Here is a 14490-nt window from a genome sequence, read left to right on the forward strand (position 1 = left end):
TTAGTGTATCTATTTGGAAAGGTAGTTCAGAGAAATGAAGGAAAATGGCTCTAATTATTTTCCTGTTAGGGGACAAAAATATGAGAATGCCACCCTCTTGCTTAGGAGTCTCCTCATTTACTTAAGGAAAACAGAGCAAACGTTCTCACTCAGGACGTGTTGCTTCCTGCGTATAGTGATTGCTAGAAAAGCCAGGAACCCCAAAATGTCTGTTGGAAAAGAGGTGGAGGTCCAGTGTGGTGACTGGGAGTAGAGCAGTAGGCAGTCATGTGGGCTCATCCTGAACTTACCTCAAGGGATGTCTTTTGATTTTTTGTTTTTAAAGGAAATTGCTTAAAGAGAAAAAAATAACAATAATAACAGGAAGAAAATAATTTATGATAATAATATGTATTAGAGAAATACTAATTGGCATATATACATATATAAAAGTACCACACTGCAGTATTTGTGACTGAAAAATTACGCGAGAGGCAGCGTTAAATGGTGTGAAAATGTGGGAAACCTCATGTTTAGCGTATAGACAACAGGAAGAAGAGAGGGTTGCTCAGAGCAGCTATAGAGCCGTGGGGAACTACTGAAATTAGGATTTTCCCAATAACATTAGCTTTCTGCTGAAGACTTCCAATGGCATCTTAGAGTTACTCTGTCACCAGTGAACCCTCCAGAAACAACAGATAAAGAAGACATGATTTTTGACCTCAAGTTCTGAAGGGAAAGGTATGTAGATAAACAGGAAGATAAAGACAGCTTCTCGTCTAATATGTGTTTTTATTTCCTGGATTTGTACAGTTTAAAATGTTTTCTCCTATTCTTTTTCTCTTTTCTCTCTTTTTTTTTCTGTTTATTTTATTTTATTTTTTTTTTTAAATGATTTTTTATTATATTATGTTAGTCACCATACAGTACATCCCCGGTTTCCGATGTAAGGCTCGATGATTCATTAGTTGTGTATAACACCCAGTGCACCATGCAATACGTGCCCTCCTTACTACCCATCACCGGTCTATCCCATTCCCCCACCCCCCTCCCCTCTGAAGTCCTCAGTTTGTTTCTCATAGTCCATAGTCTCTAATGTTTCATTCCCCTTTCTGATTACCCCCCTTTCTTTATCCCTTCCTTCCCCTACCGATCATCCTAGTTCTTATGTTCCATAGATGAGAGAAATCATATGATAGTTGTCTTTCTCTGCTTGACTTATTTCACTTAGCATTATCTCCTCCAGTTTTGTCCATGTTGTAGCAAATGTTGAGAACTCGTTCTTTCTGATAGCTGAGTAATATTCCATTGTATATATGGACCACAACTTCTTAATCCAGTCATCTGTTGAAGGGCATCTCGGCTCCTTCCACGATTTAGCTATTGTGGACATTGCTGCTATGAACATTGGGGTGCATATGGCCCTTCTCTTCACTACGTCTGTATCTTTGGGGTAAATACCCAGTAGTGCAATGGCTGGATCATAGGGTAGCTCACTTTTTCACTTTTTAAGGGACCTCCACACGGTTTTCCAGAGTGGCTGTACCAACTTGCATTCCCACCAACAATGTAGGAGGGATCCCCTTTCTCCACATCCTCTCCAACAATTGTTGTTTCTTGCCTTGTCTATTTTTGCCATTCTAACTGGTGTAAGGTGGTATCTCAGTGTGGTTTTGATTTGAATTTCCTTGATGGCTAATGATGTTGAACATTTTTTCATGTGTCTGTTAGCCATTTGTATGTGTTCATTGGAAAAGTGTCTGTTCATATCTTCTGCCCATTTTTTGATTTGTTTATTTGTTTCTCGTGTATTGAGTTTGAGAAGTTCTTTGTAGATCTTGGATACCAGTCCTTTATCTGTAGTGTCATTTGCAAATATATTCTCCCATTCCGTGGGCTGCCTCTTAGTTTTTCTGACTGTTTCCTTGGCTGTGCAGAAACTTTTAATCTTGATGAAGTCCCATAAATTCATTTTGTCTTTTGTTTCTCTTGCCTTTGGGGATGTGTCATGAAAAAGGTTGCTTTGGCCGATGTCGTAGAGGTTTTTGCCTATGTTCTCCTCTAGAATTTTGATGGATTCCTGTCTCACATCGAGGTCTTTCATCCATTTGGAGTTTATTTTTGTGTATGGTGTGAGATAGTGGTCAAGTTTCATTCTTTTGCATGTAGCTGTCCAATTTTCCCAGCACCATTTATTGAAGAGACTGTCTTTTTCCCACCGGATGTTTTTTCCTGCTTTATCAAATATTAGTTGCCCAAAGAGCCGAGGGTCCATTTCTGGGCTCTCTATTCTGTTCCATTGGTCTATGTGTCTGTTTTTGTGCCAGTACCATGCTGTCTTTGTGATCACAGCTTTGTAGTACAGCTCGAAATCCGGCATTGTGATGCCCCCAGCTTTGTTTTTCCTTTTCAACAGTTCCTTGGAGATTCGGGGCCTTTTCTGTTTCCATACAAATTTAAGGACTATTTGTTCCAGTTCTTTGAAAAATGTCCTTGGTATTTTGATCGGGATAGCATTGAAAGTGTAGATTGCTCTGGGTAGCATGGACATTTTAACTATGTTAATTCTTCCGATCCATGAGCATGGAATATCTTTCCATCTTTTTATGTCTTCCTCAATGTCTTTTAAGAGTGATTTATAGTTTCTAGAATATAGGTCCTTTACGTCTCTGGTTAAGTTAATTCCAAGGTAACGTATGGTTTTTGGTGCTATTGTAAATGGGATGGATTCCCTAATTTCTCTTTCTTCGGTCTCGTTATTTGTGTATAGAAATGCAACTGATTTCTGAGCATTTATTTTGTATCCTGCCACGTTACTGAATTGCTCTATAACTTCTAATAGTTTGGGAGTGGCTTCTTTTGGGTTTTCCATATAGAGTATCATGTCATCTGCAAAGAGAGACATTTTGACTTCTTCTTTGCCAATTTGAATACCTTTGATCCCTTTCTGTCGTCTGATTGCTGTTGCAAGGACTTCTAGTACTATGTTGAATAATAGTGGCGAGAGTGGGCATCCTTGTCGAGTTCCTGATCTTAAGGGAAAGGCTTCCAGCTTTTCCCCATTGAGAATAATATTTGCAGTAGGCTTTTCATAGATGGCTTTTATGAGATTGAGAGATGTACCTTCTATTCCTACACTCTGAAGGGTTTTAATCAGGAAAGGATGCTGTATTTTGTCAAATGCTTTTTCGGCATCGATTGAGAGGATCATATGGTTCCTGAGTCTTTTCTTGTTGATATGATGTATCACGCTGATTGATTTGCGAATATTGAACCACGCTTGCATCCCAGGTATGAATCCCACTTGATCGTGATGGATAATCCTTTTAATGTACTGTTGGATTCTATTAGCAAGTATCTTGTTGAGGATTTTGGCGTCCATATTCATTAGGGAAATCGGTCTGTAATTCTCCTTTTTGATGGGGTCTTTGCCTGGTTTGGGGATCAAGGTAATATTGGCCTCATAGAATGAGTTTGGTAGCTTTCCTTCTGTTTCTATTTTTTGAAATAGCTTTAGGAGAATAGGTATTATTTCTTCTTTGAATGTTTGGTAGAATTCCCCAGGAAAACCGTCCGGGCCTGGAGTTTTGTTATTTGGAAGGTTGTTTATCACTGACTCAATTTCTTCATAATTAATTGGCCTGTTTAAGGAATCAATTTCTTCCGGTTTCAATCTTGGTAGTTTATAGGTTTCCAGGAAGGATTCCATCTCTTCCAGATTGCTTAGTTTATTGGCATATAGCTGTTGATAAAAATTTCTAATAATCCTTCCAATTTCAATGGTGCTCGTCGTGACCTCTCCTTTTTCATTCATAATTTTAATAATCTGGGTCCTTTCTCTTTTCTTTTGGATAAGTCTTGCCAGTGGTCTGTCAATTTTATTGATTCTCTCAAAGAACCAGCTTCTAGTCCTGTTGATCTGCTCTACTGTACTTCTGGTTTCTGCTTGATTGATTTCAGCTCTAATTTTGGTCACCTGCTTCCTCGTGTGTGGATTAGGCCTGTCCCTCTGTTGCTGTTCCAGCTTCTTGAGGTGAGAATATAAAAACTGCATTTTAGATTTTTCTATTCTTTTGAGTGAGGCTTGGATGGCTATGTATTTCCCCCTTAGGACTGCCTTTGCAGTATCCCATAGGTTTTGGACTGTTGTATTTTCATTCTCATTGGTTTCCATAAATTGTTTTATTTGATTTTTGATTTCCTGGTTTATCGAGTCATTCCTGAGCAGGATGGTTCTTAGTCTCCAAGTGTTTGAGTTTCTTCCAAATTTTTCCTTGTGGTTGAGTTCCAATTTCAGAGCGTTGTGGTCTGAGAATATGCAGGGGATAATTTCAATCTTTTGGTATCGGCTGAGACCTGTTTTGTGTCCCAGAACATGGTCTATTCTTGAGAATGTTCCATGGGCATTAGAATAGAATGAGTATTCTTTGGTTCTGGGGTGTAGTGTTCTATATATATCTATGAGGTCCAACTCGTCGAGTATGGCATTCAAAGCCTTTGATTCTCTGCTTAGTTTTTGCCAGGGTGTTCTGTCTATTTCTGAGAGTGGAGTGTTGAGGTCCCCTACTATTAATGTATTTTTATTTATATGTCTCTTTATTCTGGTTAAGAGTTGGCTTGTGTATCTTGCTGCTCCCCTGTTGGGGGCATATATATTTATAATTGTCATATCCACTTGTTGAATACTTCCCTTAAGAATAATATAGTGCCCTTCTGCATCTCTAACTATAGTCTGTAGTTTAAAATCCAATTTATCTGATATGAGAATTGCTACCCCAGCTTTCTTTTGAGGTCCATTTGCGTGAAAGATGGTACTCCATCCCCTTACTCTCAGTCTGAATGCATCTTTGGGTTTGAAATGAGTCTCTTGTAGACAGCAAATGGATGGGTCATTTCTTTTTATCCAATCTGCAACCCTGTGGCGCTTTATGGGATGGTTCAAACCATTTACATTAAGACTGATTACTGAGAGATATGATTTTAATGTTGCCATGTTGCCAGTAAAGTCTTTGTTTGTATTGGCTGTGACTTTCTGTTCTGTATCACTCTTGGGGCCTTTTTACTTTTATAGAACCCCCCGTAATATCTCCTGTAGGGCTGGTTTCGTGGTTACAAAATTGGTTAGTGACTGGCGATTCTGAAATGTCTTTATTTCTCCATCAATTCTGAATGAGAGCCTTGCTGGATAAAGGATCCTTGGCTGCATGTTTTTCTCTGAAAGAGCTTTAAATATGCTCCCCCAACCCTTTCTCTCATTCCAGGTCTGTGTAGACAGGTCTGACGTAATTCTGATGCTTTTGCCTTGGTACGTGAGAAATTTCTTTGCCCTGGCCGCTTTCAATACTGTATCCTTGCATCTAATATTTGCGAAATGCACTATGACGTGACGTGGCGTAGGTTTGTCATGGTTGAGCTTGGGAGGGGTCCTCTCTGCCTCTTGGACACAAATGTTTGTTTCCCTTGCTAGATTAGGGAAGTTTTCAGCTACAATTTGTTCAAATATCTCTTCTAGACCTCTGTTTTTCTCCACCCCCTCGGGGATGCCGATGATTCTAACATTGGATCGTTTCATTGAGTCAGTAATCTCCCGTAACCTACATTCGTGGGCGTGGATTTTTTTAAGACCATCTTCTATTTTCATTTTTTCCTCTATTAACCCATCCTCCAATTCACTAACCCGTTCCTCTGCTTCTGCGACCCTGGCCGTCAGAGCCTCTAGTTTTGCCTGCATTTGGCTCATAGAATTTTTAATTTCTGTCAGATTCGCTCTCATTTCTGTCCTTAGGGATTCTATATTCTCAGTAACCTTTTCGTTAATAGTTTTTTCAATTCTACTCATCATTTTGACCATCGTTACTCTGAATTCCATTTCTGATAATTTGGTTACATCCATATCCATTATTTCTGTGGCAGAGGCCACAGACTCACTGTCTTTTCTTTGCTGGGGGGGGCTTCTCCTTCTTGTCATTCTGATGAAGAGAGGTTGCGGGGTTTCCAGAGCCCAAATTATTGACTGGGTCCCAGGCCGTGCCCCTTGTTTTATAGGGATCTTAGGGATGTGGGCTTCTTCTTTAAAGATTTTATTTATTTATTTATGTGGCAGCCAACCAGCGAGAGAGGGAATAGAAGCAGGGGAGTGGGAGAGGAAGAAGCAGGCTCCCAGCGGAGGAGCCCGATGAGGGACTCCTTTCCGGAACGCCGAACGCCGGGATCACGCCCTAAGCCGAAGGCAGGCGCTCAATGACTGCGCCACCCCGGCGCCTCGGGTTGTGGGCTTCTTGATTTTTCAGCCTGCCTTCTGGGGGAGGGGCCTGCCGCGCTGATACTCAGGCAGCCCTGTTTGGGTAGAGTCTCGGCGTCCCCTGTGAGGGGGGATGGGGATGGGCACTCCCTGAGCCGGTTTTTCCAGGCTTTTGTTCTCTGGCAGCTTTCCCTGGCGGTTTGCTGTGCCTCTTCTGAGAGTCAGAGCAGCAGCGGCCAAATTTCAGCCTCTGTCACTGAACAGAGGGATTGCGGCCCGTTCTCTACTAATGTTCTGGCCACTTTAACTCTGTTACTGTTGGTGCTGTTCAACCCTGCAGCGTCCCGGGATGTGCGCCCCACACCCGGCGTCCCAGCCCTCCCTTCCAGGGCCGGCGCGTCTCTGTCCTTTGTGTTTCTAATGCCGCCAGCCGCCAGCCGCCCCGCACGCGCGCTCCCGGAAGCTCCCGGTCTCAGTCTGGATCCAGTGAGCGCACCGGGATTCCGGTGATCCGCGAGATGCCTGGTGGCGCGTGCACCCGGCTCACGGTCTCAGTCTGCTGTTTTGCGGGTGCCGTCCGCGAGCCCCGCCCGCTCTCCCGTGCAAGTGGCTACCGCTTCCTGGTGCCCAAACGCGGCGGCTCCCTCCCCCTTCTGTTTATCTTCCGATATCTGTGCACAGTTTCATGGCTCCCCGCTTCGTACCTCAATACTCAGCGCTGGAGATGTTCATTTGTAGAGATCCAGATGCGTCTTCCTGCGTCTCAGGCTGGTTCCGTGGTTGTTCAGGATGGTCTGGTACCTATCCAGCTCGACTCGGAGGACCGGCTGAAAACGGTGTCTCCTACTCCTCCGCCATCTTAACTCCTCCCCCAAATCTGTTTATTTTAAGCCACTGGATTTGGAGCTTGTTTGTTACTACAGCATAACCCAGCTCACTCTGATAGATACCACATCTCTTCCTGAGACTTACTCATTTCCAGCACTGCTTCTCAAACTTTAATGGACACTCTAGTAACTGGAGATACCATTAAAATGTAGATCCTGGTTCAGCAGATCTGGAGTGAGGCCCGAGACACTATATTTCTAACAATCTCCCAATCCCAGGTGATGTGGATGCCGCTGGTTCACACTTTTGGGACTGCAAGAATCTAAAACTTCACTGCACAAGAGGACAGCAAATAGCTATAAATGGCGTTCCCGCACTACCCAGGGAGGAGTCCATATGGTGTTTTTTTGCATTCCCGTTGTAACTTAAAGGGAAACTTTCACCATGTCCGGAACGCTTGATGTCTGTGTGATGCTGGAACTAAGCGACCAAACTTCTGCTTTGGAGTCCACAAGAGGGAGAGTGCAAGGCAGTCTCCACGGAGTACAACTAGGGTTGATAGAGGCACGACTCTACAGGTTACGTATCATTCACGATCCATTCAGGATACAGAAACCACAATGTGTGTTTATTTTCTAGTCCGTATCTCTCCGGCCCGTGGTTTTTTTCTTCTCAAAGCCTCTTTCCAAAAAAAATAAATACATTAACAAAAGGAGGTGTGTCTGACGCTGCTAACTCCCAAGTGGAGAGCAGTATTTGGAAGCGTTGGAAAAAACACAAACTGGGCTCAATTCTGACTCCGGGAAGGAAGCGTGACCAGACACACAAAAGCCTCGCCAGAGCGCCTCTCTTTTCTCTCTTATCCTGTGGAATTTGAGGACGCAAATTGCCAACAGTTTTAAATAAATAGGGGTTTTAGAATTTTTGAATGGTTTGAAAATAATCTTTTTTTTTTTCAGGAAAAAAATGCATTGCTGCCAGGTGTTTTTTAAAGCTCTGTTTAATAAAAACTACGTGAGTATTTAAACACAGGTTTAAACTTTAAATACATAACTTTAATGACGAACTGAGTACAGGAGTCTGAAAGGGAGATCTAAAGTTATTTTTATGTTTAGAAATTGAATTTACTTTTATGAAATAAAAAGAAAACACTTGTAGGGCTGTTTCATGGTAAAGTAGTTTCAGAACTGGTAGGAAGGAAATAAGGTATTTGCTAAAATGAAAGGCATTTTTTATTTCTGAAAACATGCTCTGTAGCTACTGAGATTTGATGTGATTTTGGACCCCTTGAAAACTGGTTTTATCATTTCCATAACCAGTGACCCCTTTCTAATCTTCAGATTAAGTGTTATTTAAGCTATTCAGTTGGCCAATGACCAGATTACTTGCCCAGTCCAGCTTCCACAAGGAGTGGGGAACGGTCTATGGTTTTTTGTTTTTGTTTTTTTTCACATCTTGCCTGCGGATTTGTACTTTCATTGAGCTCCTTATTTACAAATTTTCAGTAATAAGTGTCTGCACCGTTTTCAGTAGCACGGTTTTGGAGGAGAGTGATTTGAGGCTTTCATATTAATGGGGTATAGAATTTCCTCCCCATGTTAAGGACTGACGAGCTTTCATAAACTACCCCTAGAGGGCGCTCATCGGCCAGCAGCGGGAGCAAGAAGCCCCCAGTCTCTTGCAACAGGACAAGACCAGTGGTCTCCAGGGGCAGAGCACAACAGGCCCATGAAATGGTTGAAATAGACGCCCTTTACAGTTTTTCTGCATTCTCTCACCTAGTGGTCTCTCAGGTATTAACAATAATAGTTTTTAACAGTGGCAGAGTTCAGTTATTTGATCCTTTGTATTGGCGCTTGCAATCTTTACAATTATGAATTGGGAAGTATTAATTGGGAAAATGAAGGCAAATTACATCTAAATATTCTGTTGGTTTTTAGACATTACGTTTCTGGATTTTCTTCATGTTTGGGTTTTACAGAATCGTTTTTGAATCAGTGTGATTTAATGGGAAGTCTACTTAATACGTAGATGACCCTGGGCAAATTTAATAAGATTTTGTTTTCTCATCTGTAAAACGGGCGCCTGGAGCCCATTTCACAAGGGTTCTGTGATACTTAAGTGAGGGTGTTTGTGAAGGAATCTGGCCGATAAGAATTGCTAAAGAATATATTAAGTCAGAATTAAACACTTTAATATTTTAATACTTTTACTTCTCTTTAGGTATTTTATATTATGTATGTCTTGTTTAATCATTTATGTAAAAAAAACTTCTAAGCAGAAAAAATTTCTCTCTCTGAAAAGTTTTACAGTTTTCTGCTCATTAAGAAGAAAGACATTCTTTTTGAATCTTCTGTGTCCAATGAAATTAAATGTAAGACAGAAAGCAGAAGGTATTTTCTGACATAGGGTGTTTGTAGCTTCGGTTCTAAGGTCAGTAATTTATTGAAGGCTTTTAACATGCACCACTATATACACACCTGTCCAGTGGATCAGCTTCACCAGTTCAAGGAAAAAACTCTACTGTATTAATTGTGATCATTTTAAATATTAAGCACACTCTTTTATTAACAAGAAAGTAAAAGCTTTGGGGGCACCTGGGTGGCTCAGTCATTAAGTGTCTGCCTTCGGCTCAGGTCATGATCCCAGAGTTCTGGGATCAAGCCCCAGGTCGGGCTCCCTGCTCAGCGGGAAGCCTGCTTCTCCCTCTCCCACTCCCCCTGCTTGTGTTTCCTCTCTCACTGCCAAATAAATAAATAAAAATCTTAAAATAAATAAATAAATAAAAGCTTTGTAAATTTTATGTTACTCTTTGCTCCTATTTTGATTTTGGTAGGAAATCAAGTGTTCATCCATAGCTTTTTTTATTTTATTTTAAAGAGTTTAATTAATTTATTTGAGAGAGAGCAAGTGAGAGAGAAAGCACAACGGGGGAAGGGGCAGAGGCAGGGAGAGAAGCAGACTCTCCGCTGAGCCGGGCAGATGTGGGGCTCGATCCAAGGGTCCTGGGATCATGACCCAAGCCAAAGACGGTTGCTTAGCCACCTGAGCCACCCAGGCGCCCCTCATCTGTAGCTATTATGTGCAGGAGAAAGATGCTGTCAGACACCTAGGACTGATCTCAAAATTGACTCTGGAAAAGTTGAGCTCCTTTTATGAGAGTGTAAACTAAACCCACCTCTCTGTTAGGCTTTGATGATTTGATTGATGATTAATTAGATTTATATCTTGCTGAGGGAATAAAACCTAAAGTTGCCAGATCTCAGTGTGCTCACCCTGTGAAGTCACAGTAATGCAGGCGCTCCTTTTCATACTCAAAGATCGGGAGAAGTCATGTCAGTGGCCGGCAGAATGGAACAGGGCCCAGTGGAACCTCTTCCTGGTTTCTGTGTCCCTTCCCGTGAGGTGGTTACACTCTTTAGTTCTGGGAAAAATTCCTTGCTGGGCCAGACAAACCCAGTGTTCCAGGCTGAGCCCAAGCCAAGACCAAGTCAGCTCATGGCCCGTGAAAGTTCTTTGGTGCTGGCCAGAACAGTGGCTTGTTCTCCTCCAAACTTCTCATTTCAAATGACTGACTCTCTCCAGCCTCCCAGCCAGGTACAACCATCCTTGTCCACTGGTGAATCTGACCCCCCTCCCCAATCCTGCATGACTAAAATAAAATAAGAGCTCATTTCTTTGTCTTTCTCATTGCAGTGAGGGCACCCCATAACTCTACAGTATCTGTTCGTGTAAGCCTGGCCATGTGAGTCAGTCCCCCTAGGGACCCCCACATTTATAGCACCAAAAGCCTAGAGCACCTGTGCTGTATTCTCATTTTACATCAAACCACGGGGTTTGAGCTGGTCTCCAACAGCCAAGCACAGTCCTGACCATGTGGTGGACGGGTCAGAGGGAACCAGCCAACTTCTTCTAAGTGACGGCAGCACAGTTTAGACTTTTTCCCAATATGCTGTTCCTGGACTCTTGTTCCCCAGATGGAGGGCCACCTCCATTCTATGAAAGTGGAGGTAGAAGTTGTGACGGGTAGGGTGGGATTTGATGAAGTAGGAACTTACCAGTCCTGCTACCAGCCTCTAAGCCAGAGGTCGGCAGACTTTTTCTGGAAAGGGACTAATAAAAACGATCTTAATCTTGGCAGGCCATATGGTCCTGTCACAGTTCAGCTTGGTCATTGTATTGTGAAAGCAGCCACGGACAACATGTAAACGAACGGCAGTGTCTGTGTTCCCAGTGAAAGTGTATTTATGCAGATAGGTGGTGGGCGCTGTGGGCTACCATTGGCTGCCCCTGCTCTAGACCATCCCACCCCCGCGGGCTCCACAGAAACATGGCCAATGAAGCACCCTTCTGACTATACGGACCAAGATCCGGGAATAAAAGAGAACAGATATCTGCTTACCTTGCTCAAATCCTCATTAGGGCCAACTGCTGCCCCTGGAAGCTTCTGAAGTCTTAATAGAGGGCAGGACTGTCATATGCAGGCAGCTCTCTCACAGCGGCAGGGGAAGAACGCCACCGTCCGGGATGGATTAGGAGCCCACTCCTCGCACATTTGTAGACTAACGCTTTGTCCATTTTGGTGGGCCTGTGGGCAGTGGGCTTCTTCATAGAACAGGCGTTTCCCCACAGACTATTCGCGAGAGTGACATTGTTTGTTTTCCTCCTTCCTTAGCTGCACTGCAAAATGTATGCTCAGTGGAAAATTCTCCAACTAACACTTAATCAAGTGGCCCAACAGACCACTTTTCCTCCCAGCTGGCCTCCAGCTTTGAAGATAATCACTGGCACCCAGACAGGAAGTCCCAGGGCTCAGCCGTGGGTTGGGGGATCTCCTGTAAAGCCACAGCAACAGCCCCGTCACCCTATTCTATACCTCCTGATTTGCCTTGGATGTGGCGGTCTTTAGAACACTGGGCCAAATACTGTAAACCATTGAGGGTTTGCCTTCTTGAATGCTCATGTGTGGGTACACGATAAGATCCTTGTTGCGATGTCTTTGCTGAGACCAGCATGCCCCAGGGAAGTTCAGCTTGACCGAAACCCGAGAGCATGTTAGCATTTGCCGTGGGATTGACAAGACAGAGCTGCACTTGGTGGTCTGCTGAATCATTCTACGTGTTGTCATCAAATGGATCCTTCCAGGATTGTTCAGGTGGTTGGAGGGTTGTGTTTGAGAATGGTAATTCCTGCTTCAAATCCTGAATGATAACTCGTATGTGTATACATTTCCTTCTAAGAGGGAAGATCTGCCCTGTAGACGTTACTTCTATACTCTTCATTTTCCTTCTGTCAAACTCTAAATAATGTGGCCTACAAAACTGAAAAAGCAGCAAAAATAAAATTTCTTTTGGTAATGATTTCAATATTACTGTTTCCCCCTTTTTTTGTTGTTTTTGATAAATTGCAGTTTCTGTGCGTGACCACTAATGTAAGACAGTGGTCTTTTCTTCTATATTAAAATAAGAGAACTTGTTTCTTTTCAATCCTTCTACTCACTTAACCCAAATTTGCTCTTTCATGCCTCTCTCATCACATTTCTTTCATCCATTTCTAGAGCTTTCTGATCTAACCTGCTACTCGACTTACCGATCTTCAACATTTGTGATGAAGTGGAGAGGGAAGGTTACCAGCCTACTGCTTCAAGCCCAAACTCCTTTGCTGGCGTCTTGCCCCCAACCTCTTCCTTCCCTTTCTCTGCCTCCACCCCTTGCCTTCAAATAGGTAAAAAAAATAAGTCTCCTGCTCCCACCCCATACTCCTGGCACTGCTCCTCTGAAGCAGCCATGATTAATAGTTTGCTTGGGGGGGCGCCTGGGTGGCACAGCGGTTAAGCGTCTGCCTTCGGCTCAGGGCGTGATCCCAGCGTTCTGGGATCGAGCCCCACATCAGGCTCCTCCGCTATGAGCCTGCTTCTTTATCTCCCACTCCCCCTGCTGTGTTCCCTCTCTCGCTGGCTGTCTCTATCTCTGTTGAATAAATACATAAAATCTTAAAAAAAAAAATAGTTTGCTTGGGGTTTTTCAGAAATTCCTCTGTACGTGCAAACATACAGGCCCCTTTCCTTGTTAAAGAAGTGGTATGTGGTGTCCAGTCAACGTTTTGTATTTTGTGCTCCTCCTTCACTCCTACCTCTTGAAGATTGTTCTACATCAGCACATGTGGGTTGACCCCAAACCTTTTCATGCCTCATGGGTAGTTTCCAGAGCCTTCCACGCTCAGCTCCACCTTTTCCCAGTAACCATGAATCGTCATTGGTCTCCAGTATCCTCGGATGGTGTCAGGATTGCTTTCTCCCATCTCTCAAGAGGTGTGTCCCTCTCTGCCCTGATGCCACAAGTTTCCTTCCTGTGTGCTTGATGTTTTAATATGGCACATTCTTCAGGGCCCAGCTCATCCTGTGCTTTACTAACATTTCTCGAGATTGTGCTAGTCAGGTTAGCACTTAGTTGTTCCCTTTGTGTCATCTTCTTTCCCTCTGATGGAGCCGAGGGTCCCTCTGGGCAGCCCCTCTGACCTTCCTGTTCCTCCAAAGTGCCTAGCACAGTGCCAAGAACTAACTTCATTGGATTCTTCCTCAAAGGCATGGTCACATCTATCGCTTTCCCTTTCCTATTGTGAGCACTTATAGGGAAGGGGAATTCTGGTCTGCTTTTGAGATTGTTCACATCCCATATTGAGTCATTCTGATGCTCCCCCCAAACAGTAAAGGCCAGGGCTAAGTGGTTTTTTAAAAATTTTTTAAAGACTTTATTTATTTATTTGAGAGAGAGAGCACAAGTGGGAGAAGAGACGGAGAGGGAGAAGTAGATTCCCCGCTGAGGAGGGAGCCCCATGTGGCGTTCCATCCTAGGACCCTAGGATCATGACCTGAGCTGAAGGCAGTCGCTTAGCCGATGAACCACCCAGGCACCCCCAGGGCTGAGTTTTATAGTTTTATGGACCTCTATTTATTGTCATTCTATTTTTTAATGGTTTTTTATTATGTTAGTCACCATACAGTACATCCCCGGTTTCCGATGTAAAGTTCGATGATTCATTAGTTGCGTATAACACCCAGTGCACCATGCTATACGTGCCCTCCTTACTACCCATCACCAGCCTGTCCCATTCCCCCACCCACTCCCCTCTGAAGCCCTCAGTTTGTTTCTCATAGTCCATAGTCTCTCATGCTTCATTCCCCCTTCTGATTACCCCCCCTTTTTTATCCCTTTCTACCCCTACCGATCTTCCTAGTTCTTATCTTCCATAGATGAGAGAAATCGTACGATAATTGTCTTTCTCTGCTTGACTTATTTCACTTAGCATTATCTCCTCCAGTGCCGTCCATGTTGCAGCAAATGTTGAGAACTCGTTCCTTCTGATAGCTTAGTAATAGTCCATTGTATATATGGACCACAACTTCTGAATCCAGTCATCTGTTGAAGGGCATCTCGGTTCCT

The 14490-nt window shown here is 43.3% G+C and overlaps 1 protein-coding gene across 3 annotated transcripts in view; it reads left to right on the forward strand.

Moving 5' to 3' along the window:
- The window catches only part of ZNF684 (zinc finger protein 684), a 59846-nt gene that overhangs the window by 40813 nt on the left and 4543 nt on the right, over positions 1–14490 (forward strand). The window contains exon 5 of one of the 3 annotated variants that reach the window (XM_057305249.1): positions 8008–8062. The exons of the other annotated variants lie outside the window; for them this stretch is intronic. Coding sequence (XP_057161232.1) covers positions 8008–8062 — 55 coding nt within the window. The remainder of the gene's footprint in view (positions 1–8007; positions 8063–14490) is intronic. 3 annotated transcript variants of the gene reach the window in all.

The sequence above is a fragment of the Ursus arctos genome, unplaced genomic scaffold, assembly GCF_023065955.2.
Source record: "Ursus arctos isolate Adak ecotype North America unplaced genomic scaffold, UrsArc2.0 scaffold_32, whole genome shotgun sequence".
Classification (NCBI taxonomy): Eukaryota; Metazoa; Chordata; class Mammalia; order Carnivora; family Ursidae; genus Ursus; species Ursus arctos.